Here is a 20,892-nt window from a genome sequence, read left to right as displayed (position 1 = left end):
TCCGTTCCAGTTCCTCTAAGCCTCTTAGAGAAAGAGTCTGGATTTACAACTGTCTTATAGTTTTTAACTATTTGACCTCTACAACTGCTCCAAGCTTATTTTTAATCTGTCTCTACAACAGATTTTCTATCTTTGGCTTGTCCTGTTCATGATGTTTGGCTTGACTCCAACACGACTTATAGGGTACAAGCAAATACTTTTAATTCCACTGTTTAAATTAGAAAAGAAGCAATTTATTAGAACTGTCTCCTTTTTGAACAAAAATTATTCAATGAGCAATTGAAAACGAAATTAATACAGAGAAAAGGCTAAGAACAGAATAAAGCACAAGTAAGTAAAAGTCAATGAGTCATCCCTGACTATGATTTGAATACGGACTTCTGAATTGACGAGCCAACCAACTGACCAAGTAAGAATTTGATCAATCAACTCTTCAAACCAGGTAATTAATTCATCAGGTAATCAAATGACAATGATTCAGCCATTCCATCATCTCACTGATCACAGACTCAGTCAACCAATCGTTACCAAATATCCATTGATCTAAAAGTTAATATGACTGACTCAAGAGAAGTAAAAATAAAGAGCTATTGTTCTACCTACAAAATGAAGAGGCAAGAATATAGCATGGCTCCCAGGGTAAAGAAAATTGGGAGACTTTCAAAGACAATAAATGCCTTAGGCTAAGGGCAGAAGCACAAAGGCATTCTACGGCATAGGAGGAACAGGAAATTAGATTGAGACAGAATTCTTAGGACACTAACTACCACGGAGGCAGCACTCTTGATTATTCCCTGAAGGGTCCTATGGTATAGGTATGAATCTTACATCCCAAACATAAAAGTAGACCTATGGCTACACCTTCCCTCATCATCTTTAACTATAACAAGATAAGTATGGTTTAAATATATTTATTGAATCAGAAAATTATTTTTTAAATTATAAATTTGAAGCGGGGTTTTTGTATTAGGGACTGAAAGTCTGGGATGGCATTTCCAAATTTTGGAGCAAGCCAACAGCGCTTGTGACTATTCTGAACACACCTTTTCTAGAAGTCAACTGATGGACATCAGGAACGTCTTGGATCCTTGTACTAACTCATGAGATCTCTGGTGATGAACTAAGCAGAAGAGAGCATACTGATGAGCAGCATGGGTTCTGAGAGATCCAATCCTGAGACAGCTCATAATCCAACCACAGGAGAATGTTCCCTGAGACTCACCTGCCAAGGGTAGGAACCCTTTTCCACTTGTCTTCCCCCAACAATGCGACTGAAAATGTTAAGGTAATTCAAAGGCCGTGACTGAACCAGACTCTGCCCACAAGTGGGAGCTAGGGGGAAAAAAGACGATAATTTAGTGATTAGATATATCTCTTAGGACTGAGGGGTACAGGAAAGTCTTCTGAGCAAGAAATACTGTAAGACATGGAGCATGTGGCAATGCTATAAAATGGCTTTAAGTTATTTGTGGAATTTGCTGTGATTTGCGGTACAAGGGGTTGTTCCACTTTTTCACATAGGACGTGCATATCATGAAGAGATCTACTTTTCTGACATGAAGATTTAGGGCCTCAGAGGTAGATCTCCGCTGGGTTAGCGTGAATACAGTCCCCTTTTGATACTGAGCCATCTGACCCCTTAGAGGCTCCTCACAGCACTCTGTGCTTCTGTGACATTTATCACATGCTCTTATGGTAATCCTTCAACCCCACCAGACTGTGAGCTCCTCAGAAATAGGAACTTAATCTTGAAATACCTGTATCTACAGTATCTAGTGCAGTTCCCGATTCATAGAAGTTGCTCAATTAACTGGTTGAATGGTTAATACTATAGTCTGCCTTAGACTGTAATTTTGTTTGCATCTTTTCCTCTGCTTCACCCAAGAGACTAAGTCTGAGATCATGTGTGCCTGGCACACAGTCAAATATTGGATTTAATTTGCTATAAGAGTGGAAAGTATCAGGTTGTTCAATGATAGTGGAGTAGAGGGAAGACAGTGTCCTGATCCACACACCAGAATGGCGTTAGGGTAGAAGGGTTGCTAGGTAATGGGAGAAAGAACTCTTTCCTTTTTGTGGAAAAGATCTTATCCTTGAAAAAGTTGCATTTACTTATTTATTCTCAATATTTGTTCTGCTTTTTTTTGTTTGTTTTGTTTGTTTTTGACTCTTCAGCTAAGAGAGGGGCTAGATTAAGATGCTGAAGACTGCCTGGTAATTTAAGGATGGTCCATGCTCTGTCCCTACTGCAGGTCCTTCTTTTCTACATGTTGTCTAGGAGGGCCTAGCATGCCCTGTCTCATAATAATCCCACTTCTTTACATAGTTGAATTCTCTAATCCCTATTCTTCAGTTTGGAGATCACTTCAACTGAGAACTCTTCCTTGATTTCCTCAAACTGTGTTAAGTGTTTCTCCCCTGTAGTTCCTCTCCCCTCTTATAGTTTCTGCCATGCAGTATTATGATAATGAATTGTTTGTCTCCTTCACTGTACTATGAAGTACTTAAGGAAAAAAAAAACCTATGTTTTATTCATCTCTGTATTTCCAAGGTTTAGCACATTCCTAGCATACAGTAGACACTTATAAAAGTTGGAAGAACAAATGATTTTTCTTGAAAATATATCCTTGAAAGCATAGCTATTTAGATTAATATGTTAAAATATACAAAACTCTTTCAAATAACTTCTCATTTAAGCCCCATTCTCTGCCTGTGAATCAAGCACTATGACCCCCACATTACTGATGGGAAAATGAAGAATCAAAGAGATACACAGCTAATTAATGACAAAGCATGGATGTAACATTGTCTTTTGATTCTGAACCCAATACAGGTATAATATTGAATCAAAGCTTATTTTCTAGCTGTTTCTGTTGACTGAATCATAAATACCTTAGACACAAAATTTAGTATTTCCTGAACTAATTGAAGCAAAGATAGAAAACATGATAATTCTTGAGGTTAGTACAAATCTGACTGTGAAGAAGCCTGCCAAGAACTGTTCTCAGATTATGTTACTTGAGGAAAAAAAGACCATTTACATATATATAAATAATAGACTACAGGAAACATGCTTCATATTTCCCAGCAATATAATTTTTTAAAAGATTACAAATGCTTCCAAATTTATGCTGATTTCCAGAATTTGCTACATGAAAGGAGATGGGATTGTGGAATGTGTCCAAATAAGTGAACAATTCCAGTTTTCTCCAGATCAGTGCAACTTGTCCAAGTTGTATTCCATTAATGTTCTATTCAGTTTAATATGATGATTGCAGGAGAGAAATCCAAATTAATTACATGAAAACTAATTAGATCTCCAAAATATATTTGTCTCTCCTGTTCTCCCAAAGGAATATGGAGTGGAACTGTGAGAGCCATTGCCAGCAAAGTTTATTTCTTCAGATAAAGGTAGTTACAGAGATCATTTGGAACTTACCTTTGGGGAGAGAGAGAGTTGCAGATTTACTCTGTTCCAAACAGATCATTCCAAGCAGTAAAATGAGCTTATTCTTGCTCATATGCATTTTGAAACTCAAGAGTTTTCCCCTGGAATTTTAGAGAGACTAAAGAGAACCAAAACAGAAAGCCTTGTGAGAGCAGCAATATACCAACTTAAAACAAAGTTACTCATTAACCAAGACACGAGGCATTCAACCATGTCCGTATGATGTTTCTGAATGTGGTTTCTTGCAAAGATCTTTGCAAGATGTGGGGAGTCAACCACAGAAGCATAGTCTTGCTCAAGCAATAGTACATGTCCTATTACACCCACATCCATTCATTGCTTCCCCCAGAGTCTATCTGGCTAGCCAAGTGGTTGGTGCCGAAGGCTTCCATTTGCAAACATTACTTGCTTCTTGTGACTGGTTTCCACTTTCTACAAGAGGATTGAATATCAAAGTTGTCCCTGTTGGCAAGGATAGGCTTTCCTACATGCTTGCAAACATCCCATCAGAATATGCTAAAACATTTATCTTTCTCTTGTTTTCCAAATGTAAATGGATGGTTATAGCCAGGTGTTAGAGGGAAGACAATTTGGTAGCACACTCGGGAACTCAATTTAGGATACTGTCCATTGAGGCATTTGTGAATCCACATTCTTTCACCATTTTTGTGTGTTTCTGGAAGGCAAAAACTACATCACTTTTGCTTCTAAACCTGGTAGATGATGTGGTATGGGGGAAGTGGCTCTGATTACATTCATCTGCCTTTTCCTTGGCTGAGTTTTGGGGACGTGGTCAGTGTGTAAGAAAGACTTGTGGATTGGCCATTGCCATGTATGAGCACACCGGAATGTGAGTTTTTTTCTGTCACCTTTTACAAATTACCTGCCCCAAACAGCCATTGTCAAACCAGAAATCCCTTTCTTGTAGCAAATTTTGCCCTTCTACAAAATAAATCTATAAAAACATAACACATACAACTAATATACATGCAAAGCAAATAAGTTTTAAAACCTAAAATTTGGTGAGAACTGCAAATTTAGGGAACAGTCAAGACTACAACCTTATGAAAAGAAGGACACGCAAACACCAATTGAGGATTTATCCACAAATATTCAGTAAGAAAATAGTATCTCCAAAGTGCTGAGCAAAAATAACTATCAATTTAGAATTTTATGCCCAGCTAAGTGATCATCTAAGAATAAGAGTGAAATAAAGATATTTTTAGGAAAAAAAAAAAACACTTGAAAGGATTTACTAACAGCATACCATTGCTAAGAGAGCCACTAATGCAGAAAGTACATCAGAAGACAGAAATTAAGTCCAGGAGGAAGGAGAGGGATATAAGAGGAAATGATGAATAAAGAAAAAATGGGTAAACTGTATGCAAATCTAATCAAGCATAAAGTAACAACAGTAATGACTAATTTGAGATTATATGGTGAAGGTATCTAGTTCTCTATCCAATATATAGTCTCCCTTTTTTTTCTTGGAAACAACCCTGATTTTGTTGGGTTCTTCAAAGTGCCCAATTTAAAAACAAAACAAAACACATTTTCCAGCTTCCCTTGCATATGATGAGGCCTTGTTACTCAGTTCTTGTTGTTGATTTAGGGTTCATGGAATGTTCTATAAAAAGGTTAGATGGACTCAGCTGACATAAACATTTTGGCTCTGGACTTTTTCCCTTCCTCCTTCCTGAAAAATGAACAAAATGGTTAACGCTGGAGCAACCATTCTGTAGCCCCAAAGCAAGAAGCACAAGGTAAAGATGGCTGAGTGGGAAGATAGAAGTCTAGGAACCTAATATTTTGTGGAGCTGCTGCATCAAATTTCTCATTATGTGCACAAATAAGCCACAGTTGTTAATTTTTAGTTTGCCTAATTATCGGTGACATCAAATGTATTTAACAGTAATTAGTGTTTATTTTTCCATGCATTGCAGTTTTGTATCCTTTGCTCATTTTTCTGCTTGGTTGGTTATCCTTTCACCTTTTTGTGATGGAAAACTTAAAATCTCTAAAAAGTAGAGAGAATAGTATAATTAACCTCCATGTACCTATCACTCTGCTTCAACAACAACCCACATTTGGCCCATTTTCTTTCTTTTACAACTTTCTCACAACTCTATGATCTTATACATATTTTTGAAGTATAGTTAACTTACAATATTACATTAGTTTCAGACGTACAACATAGTGATTCAAAGTTTTTATAGATTATACTCCATTTAAAGTTGTTATAAAATATTGGCTATATTCTTTGTGCTGTACAATATATCCTTCCAGCTCATTTATTTTATACATAGTAGTTTGTACCCCTTAATCCCCTACTCTTATCCTGCCTCTACCCTTTTCCATCTCCTTACTGGTAACCACTAGTTTATTCTCCGTATCTGTGAGTCTGTTTCTGTTTTGTTATATTCATCTTATTTTTTAGGTTCCACATATAGGTGATAACACACAGTATTTGTCTTTCTCTGTCTGACTTATTTCACTAAACATAATATCCTCCAAGTCCATTCATGCTGTTGCAAATGGCAAAATTTCATTCTTTTTATGGCTGAGTAATATTCCATTATATGTATGTATGTGTGTATATATATATATATATATATATATATATATATATTCCACAACTTCGATGGTTTCCTTTGCAGTTCAAAAGCTTTTTGGTTTACTTAGGCCCCCTTTGTTTATTTTTGCTTTGTTTCCTTTGCCTTAGGAGACAGATCCAAAAAATATTACTACAATATATGTAAAAGAGTGTTCTGCCTATGTTTTCTTCTAGCAGTTTTATGTTTTTTCAGTCTTACATTTAGGTCTTTAGTCCATTTGAGTTTATTTTTGTATACAGTGTGAGAAAATGTTCTAATTTCATTCTTTTACATGCAGCTGTCCAGTTTTTCCAGCATCATTTATTGAAGAGACTGTCTCTTCCCTGTATATAGTATTGCCTCCTTTGTTGTAGATTAATTGACCATAAGTGGTCATATTTCTGGGCTCTCTATTCTGTTCCATTGATCTATGTGTGTGTTTTGGTGCCAGCACCATACTGTTTTGATGACTGTAGCTTTGTAGTACAGTTTGAAATCAAGGAGCGTTGATACCTCCAGCTTTGTTGTTCTTTCTAAACATTGTTTTGGCTATTTGGGGGTTTTGTATTTCCATACAAATTTTAGAACTATTTTTTCCCTAAATAGTTCTGTGAAAAATGCCATGTTTATAGGGATTGCATTCAATCTGTATATTACCTTGGTAGTATGATCATTTTAAAAATAATAATTATTCCGGTCCATGAACAAGTTGTATCTTCCATCTGTATTGTCTTCAGTTTCTTGGTCAGTGTATTATAGTTTTTAGAGTACAGGTCTTTTAACTCCTTAATTAGATTTCTTTCTAGTTTTATTTTATTCTTTTTGATGCAGTGGTAAATGGGAATGTTTTCTTAATTTCTCTTTCTAATAGTTCATTGTTAGCATATAGAAATGAAACAGATTTCTGTATACTGATTTTGTGTCCGGCAACTTTACCAAATTCATTGATGAGATCTAGTAGTATTTTGGTTGTGTCTTTAGCATTTTCCATCTGTAATCTTCTTTTGAAACAAATCCCAGGCATTATTTTATTTCATCTATAAACAATTCAGTATATATCTTTTTTTTTTTTTTTTTTTTTTGTGGTACGCGGGCCTCTCACTGTTGTGGCCTCTCCCGTTGCGGAACACAGGCTCTGGACACGCAGGCTCAGTGGCCATGGCTCACGGGCCCAGCTGCTCCACGGCATGTGGGATCTTCCCGGACCGGGGCACGAACCTGCGTCCCCTGCATCGGCAGGCTCAACCTGCCAACCACTGCGCCAGTGGTTGGATCTCAATCACTGCGCCACCAGGGAAGCCCAGTATATATCTCTTATATATAAGGACTCATTAAAAACATAACCACAATAGCATTAGTAAATCAAAAAAATGATAATTCTTTAATATCAAATATTTGGTGTTTGAATTTTTCCAATTGTCTTACAATATATATATATTTTTTACAACTGCAGTAAGTTAAAATCTAAAGGTCTACTCATTTCATTCAGTTGCTGTATCTAATTGTTAAGCTATAGCTTCCTTCTCTCTTGTTTTTGCAATTATTTTTCTTGAAGAAATTGGTTATTTAGTCCTATAGAATTTTCTACATTATGTGCTTCGCAGATTACATAGCTATTGCCTTTATGACCTCTGTGTGAACTGTGAACTGACAGGTACATCTAGATAGTCTTAATCAGATTGAGGTTAGATTTTTGGCAAGAAATTTTATAGTAGGGCTGTATATTTCCTATTGCATCATATCATGAGGCACATAATATCTGGCTGTCTTTTCTATGATTTTAAAATTAGTAAGTAGGTTCAGATTAATTCAGTATAAAGTCCTTCATATTTTTTTCATTTAATGACTTTAAACAGCCCTTGAAAATCATTGCCTAGATCCATTATTTCATTAGTGGTTAAAAAATGATGATATTGTAATTTTATCATTCCTTCTGTGTTTATCAACTAGAACTATTTTATAAAGGTTTTCCTTTCATCAGTTATATAAGCATCTTAGAGTATATTTGATATTTGAAAACAAATCCTTGGTTTTCTTTTTTCTCTATGAATCATTTTGAAGAATAATGAGTTCATTTCCTGGCATCCTCCAAAGATGATCAACTAATATTTCTAGCATCATTGTGAAGTAACGCACATATTACAATCTAAATAATCCCATAGAATATCATTCCACTAGATATTCAAGAAAATCCCAATCTTTGTTTATGTTTGGATAAATATGTTTTTATCCATATTTTCAATTATGGAATATAAGATTCAAATAGACTTTCATGGACTTTCCCAAGGCTACACAACTAGTAAATGCTAGAGTGCTGATTCACCTTTTTTTTTTTTTTAACATCTTTATTGGAGTATAATTGCTTTACAATGGTGTGTTAGTTTCTGCTTTATAACAAAGTGAATCAGCTATACATATAAATATATCACCATATCTCCTCCCTCTTGCGTCTCCCTCCCTATCCCACCCCTCTAGGTGTTCACAAAGTACTGAGCTGATCTCCCTGTGCTACATGGTTACTTCCCACTAGCTATCAACTTTACATTTCATAGTGTATATATGTCCATGCTACTCTCTCACTTAGTCTCACCTTACCCTACCCCCTCCCCGTGTTCTCAAGTCCATTCTCTACATCTGCATCTTTATTTCTGTCCTGCCCCTAGGTTCTTTAGAACTATATACATACATACATATATATATATATATATATATTCCATATATATGTATTTGCATACGGTTATTTGTTTTTCTCTTTCTGACTTACTTCACTCTGTATGACAGACTCTACGTCCATCCACCTCACTACAAATAACTCAATTTCGTTTCTTTTTATGGCTGAGTAACATTGCATTGTATATATGAGCTATAACTTCTTTATCCATTCCTTTGTCGATGGACACTTAGGTTGCTTCCATGTCCTGGCTATTGTAAACAGAGCTGCAATGAACATTGTGGTACATGACTCTTTTTGAATTATGGTTTTCTCAGGGTGTATGCCCAGTAGTGGGACTGCTGGGCCATATAATAGTTCTATTTTTAGTTGTTTAAGGAACCTCCATACTGTTCTCCATAGTGGCTGTATCAATTTACATTCCCACCAACAGTGCTAGAGGGTACCTTTTTCTCCACACCCTCTTCAGCATATATTGTTTGTACATTTTTTGATAATGGCTATTCTGACAGGTGTGAGGTGATACCTCATTGTAGTTTTGATTTGCATTTCTTTAATGGGGTTTAGAGACCATTTCACTAATGGGTCTGATTAGTGACGTTGAGCATCCTTTCATGTGTTTGTTGGAAATCTGTATGCCTTCCTTGGAGAAATGTCTATTTAGATCTTCCTCCAACTTTTGGATTGGGTTGTTTGTTTTTTTGATATTGAGTTGCATGAGCTGCTTGTAAATTTTGGAGATTAATCCTTTGTCAGTTGCTTCATTTGCAGATATTTTCTCCCGTTCTGAGGGCTGTCTTTTCATCTTGTTTTTGTTTTCCATCACTGTGCAAAAGCTTTTAAGTTACATTAGGTCCCATTTGTTTCTGTTTTTATTTCCATTTCTCTAGGAGGTGGGTCAAAAAGGATCTTGCTGTGATATATGTCATAGACTGTTCTTCCTATGTTTTCCTCTAAGAGTTTTATAGTGTCTGGCCTTACATTTAGGTCTTTAATCCATTTTGAGTTTATTTTTGTGTATGGTGCTAGGGAGTGTTCTAATTTCATTCGTTTACATGTTAGCTGTCCAGTTTTCCCAGCACCACTTATTGAAGAGGCTGTCTTTTCTCCACTGTATATTCTTGTCTCCTTTATCAAAAATAAGGTGACCATATGTGTGTGGGTTTATCTCTGGGCTTTCTATCCTGTTCCATTGAGCTATATTTCTGTTTTTGTGCCAGTACCATACTCTTGATTACTGTAGCTTTGTAGTATAGTCTGAAGCCAGGGAGCCTGACTCCTCCAGCTCCGCTTTTCTTTCTCAAGATTGCTTTGGCTATTCGGGGTCTTTTGTGTTTCCATACAAAATGTGAATTTTTTTGTACTAGTTATGTGAAAAATGCCACTGGTAGTTTGAAAGGGATTGCATTGAATCTGTAGATTGCTATGGGTAGTAGAATCATTTTCACAATGTTGATTCTTCCAATCCAAGAACATGGTATATCTCTCCATCTGTATCACCTTTAATTTCTTTCATCAGTGTCTTATATTGTTCTGCATACAGGTCTTTTGTCTCCTTACGTAGGTTTATTCCTGGTATTTTATTCCTTTTGTTGCAATCGTCAATGGGAGTGTTTCCTTAATTTCTCTTTAATATTTTTCAGCATCAGTGTATAGGAATGCAAGAGATTTCTGTGCAGTAATTTTGTATCCTGCTACTTTACCAAATTCATTGATTAGCTCTAGTAGTTTTCTGGTAGCATCTTTAGGATTCTTTATGTATAGTATCATGTCATCTGCAAACAGTGACAGCTTTACTTCTTCTTTTCTGATTTGGATTCCTTTTATTTCTTTTTCTTCTCTGATTGCTGTGGCTAAAACTTCCAAAACTATGTTGAACATAGTGGTGAGAGTGGGCAACCTAGTCTTGTTCCTGATCTTAGAGGAAATGGTTTCAGTTTTTCACCATTGAGAACAATGTCGGCTGTAGGTTTGCCAGGTGTGGCCTTTATTATGTTGAGGTAAGTTCCCTCTATGCCTACTTTCTGGAGGGTTTTTGGAATTTTGTCCAAAGCTTTTTCTGCATCTATTGAGATGATCGTATGGTTTTTCTCCTTCAATTTGTTAATATGGTGTATCACATTGATTGATTTACATATACTGAAGAATCCTTGCATTCCTGGGATAAACTCCACTTGATCATGGTGTATGATCCTTTTAATGTGCTGTTGGATTCTGTTTGCTAGTATTTTGTTGGGGATTTTGCATCTATGTTCATCAGTGATATTGGCCTGTAGTTTTCTTTCTTTGTGACATCTTTGTCTGGTTTTGGTATCAGAGTGATGGTGGCCTCGTAGAATGTGTTTGGGAGTGTTCCTCCCTCTGCTACATTTTGGAAGAGTTTGAGAAGGATACGTGTTAGCTCTTCTCTGAATGTTTGATAGAATTCGCCTGTGAAGCCATCTGGTCCTAGGCTTTTGTTTGTTGGAAAAATTTTTTATTTTTTATTATTATTATTATTTTTTGTGGTACACGGGCCTCTCACTGTTGTGGCCACTCCCATTGTGGAGCACAGGCTCTGGACGCACAGGCTCAGCGGCCATGGCTCACATGCCCAGCCGCTCAGCGGCCTGTGGGATCTTCCCAGACCGGGGTGTGAACCTGTGTCCCCTGCACTGGCAGGCGGACTCTCAACCACTGCGCCACCAAGGAAGCCCCAATTTTTGCATTTTTATGATTAAAACTACTCATTGATTTTTTGTTAGGTGAAAAGACTTCTTGATATTTTTTACATTTGTATATTACTCTTTTGCTCTCATGTGGCTCGTATAATATACACATGTAGGCATTTTGTCAACATATTCTAATATATACCTTACTCATGTATGACTATGAAATGTATTCTTTTGTTAGGTCTATACAGTACCTAAAGTATAATTAATAATACAATTGCTGTAAGTGTTCATTCAACAACCTGAATTGATCAAATGATACAAACGTGAGTGCTGTGTTCTGATCTGAGTCATTGGTCCCTTTGTGAGTATCTCTGGCGTTAAGGTAATGGACATTAATATTCTCAAATCATGCATAATGTAAATACATTTGGAAACATTTTGTAAAGTGAAAGCATTAGACAACAGTGAGGTCGATGTTTTGATTTTCTGATAGGTTGGCTGGTAAAGTAAATATATTAACTATGAGATCATTCAATTCATTTTAATATCCACTGGGTTTTATTTCAACAGGCATCATTTCAAATAAGACAGAGCTTGGAAACCACACAATGATGACAGAATTCATTATTTTAGGGTTAACAGAGAATCCTATACTTTGTTCCATCTTCTTTGTGGTTTTTCTTGGAATCTATGTTGCTACCATGTTGGGCAATACCAGCATAATCATGTTAATCCAAAGAAGCCCTCAGCTCCACACCCCAATGTACCTTTTCCTCAGCCATTTGGTCTCTGTGGATCTTGGGTACTCCATCAGTCACACCTATTATGATTGTGAGTTCCCTAAAAGAAAGAACTACTATCCTGTCACTGGCTGCATAGCTCAGCTTGGCTCTGATGTTATCTCTGGAACAGCTGAGTGCTTCCTGTTGGCTGCCATGGCCTATGATCGTTATGTGGCCATCTGCTTCCCACTTCTCTACTCTACACACATGTCTCCCAGGGTCTGCATCATCTTACTGATTGCTTCCTATCTGGGAGGATGTGTGAATGCTTCATCATTTATTGGATGTTTATTGTGTCTGAGTTTCTGTGGACCAAATAAAATCAACCATTTCTTCCGTGACCTGCCATCATTAGAGAAGCTTTCTTGTACCCATGTTTATGTTGCTGAAATATCTCCTGCTATCTCAGCTGGGTCAATCACTGTAATCACACTGTTCACCAAAACAGTTTCATATCTGTACATCCTCCACTCAATCCTGAAGATACACTCTACAGAGGGAAGGCACAAGTCCTTCTCTACTTGCACTTCCCACCTCACTGCAGTTACTTTGTTTTATGGGACAGTCACATTTGTTTACATCATACCGAAGTCGAGCCACTCACCTGAACATATTAAAGTGGTGTCTGTCTTCTACACAGTGGTGATCCTCATGTTGAACCCTCTGATCTACAGTCTGAGGAACAAAGAGGCGAAAGAGGCCATGAGAAAATTGATAGCTAGAATACATCAGTCATTTTGAAATGAATACAATGTGAATCCAGAAACTACAGAACAATAATTTCAGGAACATATGTGATAGGCGTTTATGTTGTCCATTAGTCTTATTTTATGTGAAGAACTATCTTAAATATAAAATACCTGAATGTCGATTAATGCCAGCTTTAATTTATAATTTTCTAGAGTCACAAAGTATAGCATTTTCACAAAAATCTGCTGGGTTCAAATTAAGTGTGTATATTTCAGGATGAAGCTACCTGGAGAAACATAGTTACACTTTTTCCTCTCCTCTGTTCATTATTTAGGGAGTCTGATTAGAGGGTGTTTTCTTTTTCTTCTGTTAAATTATACATTTAAAAAAATATCACCTTGTAAATTAACATCTCAGAAGGTATCATGAACTCAATTGGAAATGCAACTGATGGTGGTGTTGACAGGCCAGGTTACTTTCTATGGAAGACTTGGTGTCTCTTATACAGGGTTATCATTATCTTTGGAAATAGTGATGCTGGGATCTAGAAAAGTTTCATTCCCACCTAATGTAAGCCAGACCAAAATAATTCCACAGTATTGCCACCAGGAGACTAGGTCCAGATAACAAAGAAGGAACTCTGAAGGCTTAGCCTTTGAGAGTTCCGTTAAGTTTTTCCTACTACTCAAAGGTTTGTTTGCAAAGGTTGGCTTGCAAAGGTCTGTCTTTGAACCTTTGCAGACAAGCCTTTGAGTAGTAGGAAAAACTACTGGGGAGTGGTGGTGCGGAGGGGGCTGAGGCCCAGTGGAGCTTTCTTTCAGCAAGCTAGCTGGTATTTCCAGGGCATAAAATTACAGATTAAGATGCTCAGGCTGATGCCGGCATGAAATATGCATGCCATCTTTCTTTGTAATATCTCTCAAGAAGGTGTTTATTGCTACCACTTCTGTCACTGCCTTATTCTAGGTGTGCAGCATAAGCCCTGACGGCTGGTGTTATTTGTTTGTTTGCTTTGGTAAAAGGCAAGTGTCAGATTCAAGCTTTAGTGACTGAGGCAGCCATTTCAGATATTTTGAATAAACATTGCCAGCCACACAACTAAAGAACCAGGCTGACCCCCACTTCCAAGCTCCTTAGATAACTGACCATTTGGACTACTTGTATTTTCTCTTCACTTGCTTTACATTCCTGCTCTTATGTTTCAAAGTCACCAATAAAGAGTGAGCCCGTTAAACCCTAGGCTCCCATTCTCTACCCCAATAAAAGCAGAACCCTAAGATCTCTCTCTCTCTCACTCTATCCCATGACCCTGTGCGACGCCAGGTGTGCTACATGATTTCCAGGACTTGTAAGTAACAAGCTTTGTCTCTTTCAAAGTTTCCTGATGGTTATTGCTGAAGGCATCTTACAATAAGAACCACAAGGTCGTCACAGAGCACCGAGCTGAGCTCCCTGTGCTATACAGCAGGTTCCCACTAGCTATACATTTTACACTTTAACATATTTATGTCAAACCTAATCTCCCAATTCGTGACGACCTAGATGGGTGGGGTGGGAAGGATGGGAGGGAGGTCCAAGAGGGAGGGGATATAGGTATACATATAGTTGATTCACTTTATTGTACAGCAGAAACTAACACAACATTGTAAAGCAATTTTACTCCAAAAAAAAAAAAAAAAAAAAGAACCACAAGGACCGGTCCAACCACAAGGGTCAGGGATATGAAGACAATCTATGGAAAGAGCTGGCTTAAAGGAGTCCCAGTGACTCAGCTCTTTGGTAGACAAAAAGTTATGTATCCACAGTTGTTAAAAAGGATAACATCAGGACCTCCCCTGTGGCACAGTGGTGAAGACTCCACGCTCCCAATGCAGGGGGCCCGGGTTCAAACCCGGGTCAGGGAACTAGATCCCACACGCATGCTGCAACTAGGAGCCCACTTGCCGTAACTAAGGAGTCAGCGAGCTGCGACTAAGGAGCCCTAGAGCCGTGACTAAGGAGCCCACCTGCTGCAACAAAGACCCAGCACAACCAAGTAAATAAATAAATTTCTTTTTTTAAAAAAAGGATATCACCATAAAATCCAGGGATAGACACAATTTTTCATAAACAAGTACGCAGTGTTCACTCTCATCTCCCTGGGCCTCTTATGTTAAGCATTTTAAAATATATATATTTATCAGCTATTTGTATGTCCTTTTTTGTATAATGTATCATCAGGTCTTTTACCACTTTTATTCTCAGATTGAACTTTTGTTATTTATTTGTTCTTATAATCTGTCTACAAATCCTTTTGTCAGATTTATACATAAAAGGTATACCCTTATTTTGAAGCATGCCTTGTCACTCTCTTAGCTGTATGTTTTGATGAACAAAAGTTTTAATTTTAATGGTCTAATTTATCAATTTTTTTTAATGTTTAATGTTTTAGTGACAAGTTCAAGAAATCTTTGCCTAATCCAAGGTCATAAAGATAGTCTCTCATGTTATCTTCTAGAGGCTTTATACTTCTGAAACTAAGCATTGAACAGCAATTTTAGATTTTTTTTTCATCTATGAATGCAATAACATCTATTTGCTGTGAAGCTGTGTGGGACTATATGATTTCTCTCTTATTATCAGCTCCTCCTCTGTTGCTGCTTTAGGTAACATGCTTGGAGCATAAGGGAAGGGAATTTTGGGGTGAAATGATTTGTCTTTGCATTTGGCTTTCTTCTAAATTTCTATCTGTCCAGACAGTTTACACTGTCACCCAAGAATTGGCTGATGCCTTCTCATCCCTTCAAATTGTCTCTCTATGACAGACAAGACTATGCACTTGTCCTTAGGTGTGCAACCTGCTCACCTATATGGATGTCAATTCATCAGGTGTTTTTTTGGTTTTTTTGTTTGGTTTTTTTTGCGGTACGTGGGCCTCTCACTGCTGTGGCCTCTCCCATTGCGGAGCACAGGCTCCGGACGCGCAGGCTAAATGGCCATGGCTCACGGGCCCAGCCGCTCCACAGCATGTGGGATCTTCCCGGACCGGGGCACGAACCCGCGTACCCTGCATCAGCAGGTGGACTCTCAACCACTGCGCCACCAGGGAAGCCCCATCATTAAGGCTTTCTTGAATCCTCTACTGGTTCATCAAATATATGGGTATGATTTTCATTTCATCAAGGTTTATCTTGTTACCGTATGATCAAATGTTTTTCACATCTTTGTACATCCTAATTCAGAGATGCAAGTACAACTTTGATTGATTTATGAATACTAAATTAATCTAGAATTCCTGGAATAAACCCAACTTTGGTTGCTCTTTTATCCATTTTATTATCGTTGGATTTGATTTGCTAATACTTGGTTTAGGATGCTTGCATCTATGTTCATGAGAGAATTTGGCCTATCATCTCCCATTCTTGAAATGAAATTTTCAGGTGGGGGTATCAAAATATAAAAATGATTTGGAAAGGGTTTCTTTGTTGTCTATTCTCAAAAGAACTTTTACAGGATAAGTGATATTTATTCCTGTAATATCTGTAAGACTTCAATGCTGAAGCCATCTGGGCTTTCCAGTTTTGTGGAAAAGTTTTTCACTGTAAGGCTCATTTTCATTAAAGAATACAGAAATATTTAGTTTCTCAGTTTATTTCTTTGTCATTTTTGTTAACACATTCTTCAAATTAGTTTTCCAATTCCTTTATATTTTAAAATTATATCTTATTTTTATTTTCTGTAAGATTTGTAATGTTGCTCCCTTTTCATCTCAATATTGTATTTTCTATATATATTAATAAATCTTGCTAGTGGTTTATCAATTTTATTAGCATTTTCAAAGGATGAACTTTTGATTTGTGCCTTTCTGTATTGTACATTAATTTTCTATTTCATAAACTTATATTCATCTTTATTATTTTATTCTTTACTTCTTTGGGTTTAATTTAAAGTTCTTTATTTAAATACTTGAGAAGGCTTGAGAAAGACATTTTCATAATTTTCAGTCTTTTTTTGCAATATAGCATTTATGGTTATAAATTTCCTTATAGTTGTTTAGTGGTGTCCAGTAAGATTTAACGTGTTGTATTTTAGTTATCTAACTGAACACATCTAATTTTTACCATGATTTCTTTCTTAAATTTTGTATTATTTACAAATATATTGTTTATTTTCCAAAATTTTGGCTATATTCATTCAAGTTATATATATTGTTGACAAAGGATGTACAATGAAAGATTTAAATACCTGAAAAAAAAATTGAGACTAGATTTGTGATCAACTTTTGTAGTAAAGTTGTTATCAGCTTAAAATAGGTCATTATAACTGTAAGATATTTTATGTAAACTCCTTAGTTACACAAAAGAAAAAGAGAAAGGAATCAAAACATATCAATTTAAAAATACACACACAACGAGATGAAGAAAGACAGCAAGAGAGAAAAAGTGGGATACAATAACTATCAGATAAACTGAAAATAGTTAACAAATGGCAACAGTAAATCCTCCATCAATAATCACTTTAAATGTAAATGGATTAAACTCCCCAGTAAAAAGACAGAATAGCTGAATGAATAAAAAATCAAGATCCATATAAAAATCAAAAAATTCACTTTAGTGGCTCTGCTAATATCAAAGTAGACTTTAGGTCAAAAAGACTTTTGTCTCTAGAAACAAGAAGGATGATTACATAATGATAGAAGGATCACTTCAATGGGAAAATATAACAATTATAAATATATATGAACTCAACATCAAAACACCTAATTATATGAAACAAATATTGATAAATCTGAAAGAAGAAATTGACAACAATACAATCATAGTATTTTTAAATACTTCAATTTCAATAATGGATAGAACATTTTGACAGAAGATCAATAAGAAACAGTGTATTTGAACAATACTATAGACCAAATGGGCCTAACAGACACATACAGGACTTTTCATCCAACAGCAGAAGAAAACACATTCTTCTCAAGCAGACGGAATATGCTTCAGGAATGATCATGTATTAGGTCACAAAAAGTTTTAACAAATTTAAGAAAATCGAAATTATACTAAGTATATTTTCCAACCACAGTGGAATGGAACTTGAAATCAATGACAGCAAGAAAAGGGGAAAACTCACAAATACATAGAAATGAAATAACACACTGTTGAACAACCACTGAGTCAAAGAGGATATCAAAAGAAAATATAAAAATATCTTGAGGTCAAGATGGTGGACTAGGAGGACACAGAATTCACGTCTCCACACTAGGGCACCTACCAGGCACCGGTGACGAACCACGGACACCTAAGGGGACGGGAGGAAACGCCAGTGACCAGGTAGGACGTGGGGTGTTAGGGAGAGAAGGGAGGAAAAGTGGAGGCGGGAGGGGACTGGTGCCCCTGAGGGGCAGTTGGAGGAGGGGAAGGGATCCCACACCCGAAGGGGGAAATTGGGGGACCACTGGGGGGGCAGAGGATTAAAAGCGAGTGTGGCCAAGTTTCCCCTGACCACTTGGGCCCCCAGGAGCCTGCCAAGATCCCAGATCTGATGCTCTGCCCACCAAGGCCCACTCCAGGCGTGTGGGTCCTGAGGGAGTGGGAGGGAGGGATCTGAGAGCAAAACTAAAGGCCAGACCTCTGGGACCAGCAGCCCTGAGGGGCGCTGGGGGAGGGAAGGAGTTCCTACACCCACTGGGACACACCTATGGTTAGGGGTCCAGGGGGGATGGGGGAGACCCGGGGGTGGGGCACAGAGGAATGCGAGGGAAAGTGGCTAGTGCGTTCCCCGTCCACTTAGGCACCGGGGAGCCTGTTGGGCTCCCAAGCCTAATCCTCTGCCCTCGGAGCCTCCCTCCTTCTGTGCAGAGCCCAAGCCCCACCCCTATACCCCCACCCAGGGCCCTACATCTACACTCAGAGACCCCATCTGGGACCCCCTCCTACCTTCCTGGGCCTAAACCCCACCCACACACCCTCATCCAGGACCTTACCTCCAAACTCTGGAACACCACATTCGGGAGGCCCCCCTTTGGACGTGCTGCCTCTCCCCTTCCACATAGGTCCTAAGCAGAGGTCTCGCCCCACCCTAAACCCCGCCTCTGCCTAAGTTCCACCCCGCCCCCGCCTAAACTCTGCCCCCATAGCCAAGGCTTTTTTTTTTCTTTTTTCCTCTTAGATTGGGGTTCTGTTTTACCTTGCTGTTGATTCATTTATATTTTTATTTATTCTAATAAATCTTTTATTTTTCTAATTTTATTTTATTCTTTACACTTTGTTACTGTTCTGCTCCTTTTGGCTTGTTCCCTATTTTTTTTTTCCTCTTTTTTCTGTTCAGGTTTTGTTTTACCTTGTTACAGTTGTTTCGATTGTATTTTTATTTTTCCTAATACATTTTTTATCTTTCTAATTTTATTTTATTTTTTATCCTTTATTATTGTACTGCTCCGTTTTTTCTTTTTATCTTTTTTTTGGCCACAACACATGGCTTGCAGGATCCTGGTTCCCAGGTTGGAGGTCAGGCGCGAGCTCCTGTGGTGGGAGTGCTGAGTCCAAACCACTGGACTAACAGAGAATCTCAGACCTCAGGGAATATTAATCAGAGTGAAACCTCCTGGAGGTCCTCATCTTGGCACCAAGACCTGGCTCTACCCAACTGCCTGCAAACTCCAGCGCTGTACACCTCAGGCCAAGTAAACAGTAAGACAGGAATATAGCCGCACCCATCAAAAAAAAAAAATGAAACTACAAAACAATATGTTACAGATGAAGGAGCAAGGTAAAACCCTACAAGACCAAATAAATGAAGATGAAATAGACAACTTACCTGAAAAAGAATTCATAACGATAGTAAAGATAATCCAAAATCATGGAAACAGAATGGAGAAAATACAAGAAACGTTTAACAAGGACCTAGAAGAACTAAAGAGCAAATAAACAATGATGAACAACACAGTAACTGAAATTTAAAATACTCTAGAAGGAATCAATAGCAGAATAACTGAGGCAGAAGAAAGGCTAAGTGAGCTGGAAGATAAAATGGTGGAAATAACTGCCAGGGAGCAGAATAAAGAAAAGGGAATGAAAAGAATTGAGGACAGTCTCAGAGACCTGTGGAAAACACTAAACACACCAACATTTGAATTATAGGGGTCCCAGAAGAAGAACAGAAAAAGAAAGGGTCTGAGAAAATATTTGAAGAGATTATAGTCAAAAACTTCCCTAATATGGGAAAGGAAATAGTCAATCAAGTCCAGGAAGCACAAAGAGTCCCATACAGGATAAACCCAAAGAGAAACATGATGAAACACATATTAATCAAATTTTAAAAAATTAAATACAAAGAAAAATATTAAAAGCAGCAAGGGAAAAGCAACAAACAACATACAAGGGAATCCCCATAAGGTTAACAGCTGATCTTTCAGCAGAAACCCTGCAAGACACAGGAAGCGGCAGGACATATTTAAAGAGATGAAAGGGAAAAACCTACAACTAAGATTACTCTACCTGGCAAGGATCTCATTCAGATTCAATGGAGAAATCAAAAGCTTTACAGACAAGCAAAAGCTAAGAGAATTCAGCATCACCAAACCAGCTCTACAAAAAATGCTAGAGGAACTTCTCTAAGTGGGAAACACAAGAGAAGAAAAGGACCTACAAAAACAAACCCAAAACAATTAAGAAAATGGTCATAGGAACATACATATCGATAATCACCTTGAATGTAAATGTATTAAATGCTCCAACCAAAAGACAGAGACTGGCTGAATGGATACAAAAACAAGACCTGTACATATGCTGTCTACATGAGACCCACTTCAGACTTAGGGACACATACAGACTGAAAGCGAGGGGATGGAAAAATATATTCCATGCAAATGGAAATCAAAAGAAAGCTGGAGTAGCAATACTCATATATCAGATAAAACAGACTTTAAAATAAAGACTGTTACAAGAGATAAGGATACTACATAATGATCAAAGGATCAATCCAAGAAGAAAACATAACAATTATAAATATTTATGCACCCAAAATAGGAGTACCTCAATACATAAGGCAAATACTAACAGCTATAAAAGAGGAAATC

The 20,892-nt window shown here is 37.4% G+C and overlaps 1 protein-coding gene and 1 pseudogene across 10 annotated transcripts in view; one reads left to right on the top strand and one right to left on the bottom strand.

Annotated features, from left to right (window-relative positions):
• OVCH2 (ovochymase 2) overlaps positions 1-20,892 on the bottom strand; it is a 200,445-nt gene that overhangs the window by 55,006 nt on the left and 124,547 nt on the right. For all 9 annotated transcript variants that reach the window (XM_079930577.1, XM_079930582.1, XM_079930583.1 and 6 more), the window contains 3 exons: positions 12,754-12,824; positions 3,440-3,566; positions 1,223-1,332 (listed from right to left, as the gene is read on the bottom strand). In XM_079930577.1, the coding sequence (XP_079786703.1) occupies positions 1,223-1,332; positions 3,440-3,527 (198 nt within the window). In that variant the 5' untranslated portion in view covers positions 3,528-3,566; positions 12,754-12,824. The remainder of the gene's footprint in view (positions 1-1,222; positions 1,333-3,439; positions 3,567-12,753; positions 12,825-20,892) is intronic.
• On the top strand, positions 11,979-12,890 carry LOC307191011 (olfactory receptor 5P4-like; annotated as a pseudogene). Its single transcript has one exon. The product of its transcript is annotated as an olfactory receptor 5P4-like (transcript).

This window comes from Stenella coeruleoalba, assembly GCF_951394435.1.
Source record: "Stenella coeruleoalba genome assembly, chromosome: 8".
In the NCBI taxonomy this organism is placed as follows: Eukaryota; Metazoa; Chordata; class Mammalia; order Artiodactyla; family Delphinidae; genus Stenella; species Stenella coeruleoalba.
The sequence above is the reverse complement of the archived record's forward strand: the minus strand, read 5'-3'. Positions and strand labels throughout refer to the sequence as shown.